Source organism: Setaria italica, chromosome III (assembly GCF_000263155.2).
Source record: "Setaria italica strain Yugu1 chromosome III, Setaria_italica_v2.0, whole genome shotgun sequence".
In the NCBI taxonomy this organism is placed as follows: Eukaryota; Viridiplantae; Streptophyta; class Magnoliopsida; order Poales; family Poaceae; genus Setaria; species Setaria italica.
The window spans coordinates 46707724-46717208 of NC_028452.1; the positions used below are offsets into that span (position 1 = coordinate 46707724).

Sequence of the window (9485 nt, forward strand, 5' to 3'; positions counted from 1 at the left end):
CTCAGCCACTAGCCACCACTCCCACTAGCAGCTGCCAAGTCGTCTCATGGTTACAGCGATAGCGATGTGACCTCATCTTAATGAGCCCAGGAGTACTGAGTACATAGTACAACTCAAACTCTATTTCTAACCATCAATTACAAGTCAGGTTCAATCATAACCCACTTGTACATATATTCGACAGAAAACGATGACAACATGGCTATACACTCATTACTAGTTGATCAGGAGGTGAACTGTGAACAAGCCCATTAAAAAAGAAAAGAAAAATACAGGAATAATCTCGATTCTTGAATAACAGAATTTAGTAATCCCAATTCTACTTCAAATTAGCATGTCTGCAAAAATATTTAGACTTCAGGACCAAGAAGCATGCCAAAGAAGGCACGTAGGCCAGAAAGAAGCGAGCTCTTAAGATGGGCCTAGCATACTTTCGCAGTACAACTTCACCGGCCCATAAATAAATCTATAAAAGATCCAACTCATGCAAAATAAAGATTTTCTTCTCGGAAAAGAGGCAACATAAAGAGAGGTACTCCCTCCGTCCCAAATTATAGATCATTTTAGCTTTTTTATTTATAGACTTTGTTATGCACTTAGATATACCCTATATCTAAATGCATAATAATATATATGTATCAAAAAAAGTCAAAACAACTTATAATTTGTAACGGAGGAAGTAGAAAAGAAAAAGGAAATGGACTCCATATCGAATCATCCCGAGAAATAATTGCGTGAAAATTGTCCTTTGTTTGCAAGCAAAGCAAATTGAGGTTAAATAAATCATTATCTTGTACAGAAGGAAATACTTTCAAGTGAAATAAGTAAGCAGGGAATTTTACTTTCTTCAGCGCTTAAGAGGGATACGATCGGATCATGGGGCTTGTAAAATTCATATTCTGTTCATCCTATAGACACTGACAGCTCAAAAAGCTTATGAGCAATGTTTGTGCTATGCTACCAGGTACCAGCATCTCTTGAGAATGATCTATCACAGTACAGAATGTATAAGACATGATCCTGCCCTCTGGTGGACCACACGTATCAGTCACAGTTACATTTTTTTTTTCATTTCTGATTTCGAACAGAAATAAATCGTCAGATGCTGAGATGGCCCTCATGTAGAGAGTTACAGGCTTACAGCATTGCAGTCAAAGTCGCACTGTTCTCTATCTTTTATGACAGAGATTACAGTGTCGTATGCAGCATAACACAAGACAATGCAATCCTTAGTCGATCTCAAGACGCTCAAGACAGGGGGACCATCACAAAACACTTTGCTCTATAATCTGTCAAGAAGTCAAGAACATGGCTATACACTCATCGTTAGCTGGTTAGGATTCTGCCTGTGGTAACACTAATCCTTTTCTATTGCTTCTGACCTGATAACTATTTACGCTCCTATTTCCTAGTTTACAAGCACTGACCTACTCCTGCTGCTAGTATAAATAGAAGGAAAAGAAAATTCTAGTATGAAATCTGTACAGGAGAACCTAATTTGGTGTGGGGTTAGCTTTGTACAGTGTCGTGAGCTATCAGGTATGGATGTTCAGCCGAAAAGTATCTGTACAAAACAAAAGCAATGACTATATGTTAGAGTGATACTGATTCACCTGTTAGAACAGGACACTGATGTAAATAACTCTGTTACCTTGTCTTGTAAGCGTAAGTTGTCCACAAGGAATTCATGTGTTTCGGTAACCACTGATGCTTGTGCGAAAACCTGTGCGGGCCAGAGGAGGTGGCATTTCCCAAGGAAGAAAAGCTGAGCATAAAACTTTTGTCGCATATCACTTGAAGGATGATGGTGATCTTGGTGATTTGTCCCCATTCCCATTTTTTGATTTTACAGGAGTTTTGTCCTGGTTTGCTTCTTTTTCGGCCTCTTTCTGGGCTTTCTTCTTCTCAGCCTCAATCTGCTTAAGGTTTTCATCAGTAGCTTTCCGAAACAACCCCACGAAGGTCAGAAGAGTTGTAGCAACTGCAGTGTTTCAAGATCTGTTAGGAATAAGATACAAGAGATATAAATGTAATACTACGAAATGCTTCTAACACATTTGTAAAAAAAGAAAAATAAAGAATGGATCAAACACTAAATCAAGTATAAAATCATGCAAAAGGAACTGATGTAGTTCAGAGATCTATTTCCATTTCATATCTACTGTCTAAAATAGAGAATTTGACGAAGAAAAATGGCCAAGGGAAAAAAACTACTGCAGATCTAATGAAGATGAGGCTTCAATAGGCTTATGTAAGTCGTTGTTCCAAGTTCCAACCGCTAACTGGGAATAAGTTAGAATCACCACAGTGGGATTCAATGTCACGCTTCTGCTGGCTAGGGCACTACCAACGAATCTCAAGCAATTTCCAGAATACTGACTTCAGTTCAAGTGTCAATCTAGTTGATGCATAAAACAACTGAAAGCAGGTGCAGGCTACTAACACTGCTTTAAGGAAAGCCTAAACAAAGCTGTAAGCTCTAGTTCCTCATACTGGAATCCAGATGTGTCAATTTAAAAACGTGATATCTGGATCACAGCTTTACCAGCATAATGGTAAAATGGACTAAAGAAAATATGATTTAGCACCTCCAGTAAACCATTTCCATGTATGAATTGGCATGCATATTACCTTGCTCAAAAGGGAATTTTGCAGGGTCTTCTCCAAAATAAAGGGCAAGTGCATCTGCGCTTTTACCCTGTAAGTACTGGTAAGTTAATAAGGAGCAGCTATAATGCTTACAGTGTTTATAATGGAAGCAAGAAGGATGATAAATGACTTACTACTTCAGAATAGAAAGCTGATAGAGAGCGTACATCAGCACTAGAATGATCAATGAACTCCTTTAAAGTCTACATGGCATCGAACAAATGAATAAATAAATAAAGTCTCAAATGTGCAAGGGAACATAAAAACTATGCTCAATGACACAACCAAAACTATGAAATACGAAAAAACTGCAAACAACACAAAAGGTTGCGAAAATATACCTTACGGAAAACATCAGAAACCGGCCCATCACTTTCCGAAGCAGTTAGTTCCAGTTCAACTTTCTCCAGGCCTTTTACGACTGCCTGCTGCTCTTCCGCCAATGCTTTCAGTTGCAACTGTTTACAGCAATTCCAGAATACTTAATAAATTTTATCAATATAGATTATCCATACTAGTCAGAGAAGTAAATTACCTTTGAAGCAGCTTCCAAGCTGACAAGATCTTCATGAAAATCCATTACTTCTGGTGACTTCTCTGCAAGGGACTGAAGTACATTTAAACCAGTCATTAAGTTCTGAAGAAAACTGTACCGATGCAAAATAAGAAGTGAATTGACAGGATATGCTCTCATTTATGTTCTCATCATAATGGGAGCATATCCGGTGCTACCCTTATCTAACCTAATATTGTTTGTATACATAGAAAAGATAAAAACAAAAACTAGACCAATCTTGGAGGAACTAGGTAGCTTTATATCAACTATTAAGAATAAAATAGGCACCTAAATTCGGCCCAACTTGAACTTGGGTGGTATGGGCACCCAGTTCCCAACACATGCATATATAGAAAATTATCAAAAGTCTGTACGAACATTATTGTCTAAGCACATACTAATTTTTTATTGTTCAAATTTTGGATGGTAGTTATCTCCATACCTTACATAGAAAGTGCATTAATGTCATTCTACTGTTAGTGGCACGGGTCTCTATAAGTTTTAGGAGGCTATCCAAGCGAAAACCAACAGCCTGGCCTGCAATGAAATAGCAAGAATATTACTTTCTTCAATAAAGATAATATAAGGTATTGGTAAATTAAACTACTTAGTGACCAACGTCCAACAGAGCCTGAAGATAAAATAAGTTGTTATTAACACATGATCTAGGCCCCAATTAGTTTGCCATCATTCCATCTACAGAAGAACTTATTTTATTGGTATCAGTCTTTCAAACACTAGGCTGGGCCCTTTGGATGCGCTGGTTATTGTTGCTGATCCGAATTGACCATGGGGTGGTTTGCAAATACAGTTATACAGGTGCATCCGAATGTGAAAGCAAGGTTTGCCATGGCAATTTTTACGATGGTGGGCAACGGTGTGTCTACTAAATTCTGGAAGGATTGCTGGCTGCATGGAGGGACTATCATGGAGCTAGCACCAAATCTTGTTTCTTCAGTGCCTAAGAGAATTCTAAACAATGGAATGGTAAAAGAAGCATTGCCTGATCGACGACAGTGGGTATCTGATAGAAGAGGGGTGCTGTCAACAGCCACATTGGTTGGGCACTTAAGAGCTTTGGGAGATGCTGGATGTTTGGCAGCTGGGATAATATGGCATACAAGACAAGCATCTACGGTGGTCGTCTACATCAGGTACTTACACCATGGAAAAGTCTTTAGAAGTGCTGGGCACTGCTGTGATTCAAGGTATTCTTGTAGCTGGCCCTCTTGAATTAATGCTGGATGGCAGATAGATTGATGAAAAGAGGGTTGCCTCACCTGACATAGTGCCCCTTGTGTGATCAATCAGACAAAAAACTATGCATCATCTCCTCATTTCATGTGGGTGTCCCAAGAAGTTTGGTTTTCCGTCCTCCAGAAAGTAAATCTCCAGGCTGTAATGCCACAACAAGACTCCTCTATATGGTGGTGTGGTTACTTAAACTCTAGAGAAAGGGATCTGCAAGGGCTTCAATACGTTGGTCCAGGCAGTTATGAATGAAGGGTCCTTGTGGTGTGCTACAGGAGCAAGGGACCTCCCGGTGTTATCCTGGGTAGTTTCAGTGTTTTGTGGTTTGTTTAGTACTAGTGTGGGTAATCTCCTTCATGTAAGAACTGATAATACTGTACAATGGATTGATAATACTGTACAACAGGGTGACTTGAAATTATCCCACAGAAACCTTGATGATGCTTTTCATCTAAACAGACGTGCGGAAAATTAATTTCAAAGATATTAACAACATCAACTACCCAAAGTCCATTACCTCTCGGAGTGCCTTGATTTAATGTATTCCCAATTAACAGAATATTCTTCATGATAACCTTCAACTTCTCAGAGCTTCTGAGCTGATTGGCATATCAGAGATGAGTTCTCTCATGATGACATGGATACCAAATGTAAAAGTAAGAATTCAGGAGTTATTAGAATGCTTACCTCCTCACAAGCGGATGACACAGTCTGCAAATTCTTCCTAACATCCCTAATCTAAGAGGAAAAGAAGAAAGTTGGATTGTGAAAAGCCATGAACAACTCAATACTCCGAAATCCCAAAAAGTTACCAGTGTATGACCTGTGACTGAAACTGAATCTTGAAAGCGAATATCCTAAGCTTAGATTCAACCCTTGGCACCTTCATTAACTCTAGAAAGAACTGCACAGGGGAAAAAGGCAGCAAGGTAAATTGAAGGAGAACAAGCAGCTTATGATTTTTAAAAATTATGCAACTGTATCCTTAACCTAGTTAAACATGTTTAATCACATTGGAATATATCTATAAAGCATAATACGGATTCTTACGTGCTCACACTTTCCAAGAACTTCCTTGTCCCCGCTGTAGTTCTGGTGGACAAAAATATGCAAAGTAATTGACCTTATTTTGGAAATAAAATCACGAAAGAAAATAATTCAAGATAATGAGGGACACATGGAAAGTTTAAGTGCTAATTCAAAAACAACCTTTAGAAGCTCCATCTCCTCTTTTGTTGGGCAAAATTTTATGAGATTTTCAATTTGATCAGCGTCCAAAACAGAATCATCCAAAGCTAGAGCAGCACTCTGTTATAAGTAGAGAAAGTAAACATATAGATACATTACAGTTAATACATGCACTTGAAACCTTACTTGACTATTAGTCATTAATTTGGGATTAATTGTTGTTTAAATTTCCAATAAAAAAATGAGGGAGATGATTCCCATCAGTGAAGCAGCTTTAATTGCGATGTGAGTAAAGCTCATAAAAAAACAGGTGATTCTGGACCTAAATATTTTTTCAAGAATACTATTCTGAACCAAAATATGCTGATAACTTCAGAACAATTTTGCTAGATTTAAAATCGTGTATATTAAAATTGTGAAAGAATTTGGTCGAAGTAGTAATTGTGATGACCTGCCATATGCTTGCTCTATCATATACAAAAATGCATTTTCAGTCCAAGGAGGATATGCAGATCAATTTGGGAAACAAATGCAGCTACAAGTCTACATCAGTAAATGCAGTTACTTTATCAACATATCTGAGCTGGAGAACCAATCCAACAATTGTAGAAGTACAGGTAGGAACACCCTTTCTTGCCACTAAACATACTGTCATTTTTTTCTACTTGATCCACTTGTCATTTGTCAATGAAGATATTAGTGATACAAACAAAAAATTCCCTAGAATTTATTTGATGCTTTCACTTCTATAGAACTGTTTAAAAACTACAATGGATCTTCTATGACAACCAGGTTTCATGCTTATATTTATATCGAAAGGGAAACAATTGCCCATGGTGAACGTTCACAGGAAGCTGCCACACTATTCACAAGGAACTAATGCAATTGATGGAATTGACCCTCCACTGATAGCATGTAATTTAATGCTTCAAAAACTGTGAACAATCAATGTGCTTTCCCTTCAATTTGTGACACACTCCTTGTTGTTCAAGAAATGCAAAAGCACATAGCTAGTCAAAAGATACATACCATCATCTCAGAGAGTGGCATTTTGATTTTTGTCAACATGATCTCTGTGTTATTGGCCCGTCTTAGATCGATCTGTGGGATTTTCAAAGACACCAACAGATTTTTAGACGAAAGAATAATAACACAAGTAAATGATTTCTTTTTTACTCAAAGTAAGTAAAGCATTTCTATTGCCAGAAAGAAAAAAAAAGATCAACTTTAGTGCCAGCATGTTAATGCCAACAAAGTATATTTTGAGCTAAAGTATTGAAATGGACTGCAAATACAGAAACACCACATGTTTTCCTCTCCCAATTTCATGGCTAGGAGATTAGACTTTTCATACATATTAAGCCCCTGAGCTTAGAAGATTAAACAGAACAAAATATCCACTAATCATAATTGACATGGCTACTCCAATATTTCTGAGTGACTCATTTACACCAAATGAACAAAAAAACAGGTTAGTTCATGAAAAAGGCTCTTTCATTTTTGCATGTTCGTTCCATTTCTATGACTCAGGTCTCGAAGGGAAACTCAGGGAGGTGGTCTTACTTCAGTTCAGGGGCTGAGTACAACCTTACATGTATTATGTGACAACGTACATCATGTAGTTCTGGTTGGCTACAAATGTAATTAACATACTATCAGACTGAAGAGTAAATGGCATTCTTCCTATGCTGTACGGACCCATCTCATATAAGGAAAATAAACTTCCATGCAACTACTAACTAACAAAGAGGAAATACATGAAACTCAAGATTGGTCATTGTTTTCATGTCTAGAATGCTTAATTTTTGAGTAATTTACCAGTTGAACTTTATCCGGTTTAGATCCAAGAGATTTTCCACGTCCTTCTGATTTTGAGCCAGCTTTTGTCTTTGGAGCAATGGTAAACAGAGACTCCAATTCATTTACATCAAATTCAGCACGGCTGCATCAATCATGTTGCCAGTTTAACATAATAATAAGGTGAGAAATATACATTGAATGCTACTAGAATCTACAATCAGTAAAAAATGTGGGCTTTGAATTAAATTTGTATGAGATTTATCATCAGAGCAATTTCCATTATAATATAGAGAAAAAGTGGAGAAACTATATCTTTTGGCAAGCAAATGATTGGTCAGTTGATAGTACCTATTAGCATCCACTTGCTTTTGTAGCTCTGCCCACAAACTTCCTTGCATTGCCCTAGTTACTTTGACCCAGTGTAGTGGTTTTAGAGATGACTTTCGTACTGCGCTTTGTAAGGTTGGGCCTAATGACCGAGCAAGGCCATGTCCTCTTCCACCAGGTGGAGCAGGCATACCTCTTCCACCTGGAGGTGGAGGGGGGCCACCAGGCACTCCAGGTGGCATTGGAGGGGCAGGTGCACCAGGAGGAGGAGGGGGCCCACCTACTCCTCCATGTCCTCTAGGAGGCGGTGGCGGCGGGCCTCCGTGTCCTCCAGGAGGAGGAGGAGGAGGGGGCGCTCCACCTCGAAATCCAGCAGGTGGTGGAGACAGTGGAGTTCCGCCTATTCCTCCAATGGGTGGTGGTGGAGGAGGAACTCCTCCAATTCCTCCAGGTAGGGGTGGTGGCGGTGGAGCCCCTACATATCCTCCAGGAGGTGGCGGTGGTGACGGAGCCCCTACATATCCTCCGGGAGGTGGCGGCGGTGGCGGAGCCCCTACATATCCTTCGGGAGGTGGCGGCGGTGGCGGAGCCCCTGGATATCCTCCGGGAGGTGGCGGCGGCGGCGGTGGCGCCCCTGCATCTCCTCTAGGAGGTGGCGGTGGCGATGGAGCTCCTACATACCCATCGGGAGGCGGTGGTGCCGGTGGAGGAGCACCTGAATATCCACTAGGAGGTGGAGGAGGAGGAGAAGCTCCTGCATATCCTCCAGGAGGAGGAGGAGGTGGTGGTGGTGGAGCCCCTACATATGCTTTGGGAGGTGATGGTGGTGGTGGTAAAGCGCCTATATATGCTCTGGAAGGTGGTGGTGGTGGTGGTGGTGGTGGCGGCGGCGGCGGTGGAGCACCTACATATCCTCCGGAAGGCGGTGGTGGATCCCTTGCATATCCTTCAAGAGGTGGCGGTGGTGGAGCCCCTGCATATCCTTTAGGAGGTGGTGGTGGTTGTGGAGCCCCTCCACATTTTGTCTGAGGTGGCAGTGGCAGCAAAGCCTCTCCACATGTTCTTGAAGGTGGTGGCGGTGGTGAATCCCCTATATATCCATTGGAAGATGGTGGCGGTGGTGGAGGCGGGGATCGTGAAGGACCTTCCAATCTTTCGGTAGGTTGAAGCGATGACAAAGCTCCACTTTGAAGTCCGATGGGCAATAGGATTCCTCCTATCCCTTCAGTAAGTGGTCGTGGAGGTGGAATGCCCCCTAATTCTTTGGAATGAATTGCTAGTGAAGCTTCCCCATGTCCTCCGGGAGGTGGAGGTGGTGGGATGTTCATAATTTCTCCACAAAGAGTAGACAATGGAGATCCTCTTTGTCCTTTAGGGAGAGGAGGTGGAGGTGGAATTTGTTTAATAACTTCAACAAGAGGAGTTTTCCGTGGTGATTGTATACCCTCAATAGGAGGTGGCAACAAAATTTCACTCCCTCTTGGAAGTGGTGGTGGCAGTGGAATTTTATCAACCCTTGTTGAAGGTGGAGATGAAACTATCACATCATCCTCTATGAGGGGAAAAGGTGGGATTGCCACATCTTTCTGGAAATGAGGTTGGTATGAGCACGGGGATGGAGGTGCAGTATGACGTAAAGGTAAAGGTGGTGGTGGTGGTGGAGGTGGAGGTGGAGGTATAACATGCCTTGTACATGATTGTGGAGTCAAAGGAC

The 9485-nt window shown here is 40.8% G+C and overlaps 1 protein-coding gene across 1 annotated transcript in view; it reads right to left on the bottom strand.

The window, feature by feature from the left end:
• Positions 1-1264: 1264 nt before the first annotated feature.
• Positions 1265-9485, bottom strand: part of LOC101772013 (formin-like protein 12) — a 13988-nt gene continuing 5767 nt past the window's right edge. Inside the window, exons 5-19 of the mRNA XM_022825311.1 lie at positions 7793-9480; positions 7463-7586; positions 6674-6745; positions 5666-5764; positions 5507-5548; positions 5280-5360; positions 5144-5194; positions 4974-5055; positions 3648-3742; positions 3185-3256; positions 2991-3107; positions 2784-2852; positions 2632-2698; positions 1652-1981; positions 1265-1564 (exon numbers count right to left, since the gene is read on the bottom strand). Coding sequence (XP_022681046.1) covers positions 1791-1981; positions 2632-2698; positions 2784-2852; positions 2991-3107; positions 3185-3256; positions 3648-3742; positions 4974-5055; positions 5144-5194; positions 5280-5360; positions 5507-5548; positions 5666-5764; positions 6674-6745; positions 7463-7586; positions 7793-9480 — 2850 coding nt within the window. The 3' untranslated portion in view covers positions 1265-1564; positions 1652-1790. The remainder of the gene's footprint in view (positions 1565-1651; positions 1982-2631; positions 2699-2783; positions 2853-2990; positions 3108-3184; positions 3257-3647; positions 3743-4973; positions 5056-5143; positions 5195-5279; positions 5361-5506; positions 5549-5665; positions 5765-6673; positions 6746-7462; positions 7587-7792; positions 9481-9485) is intronic.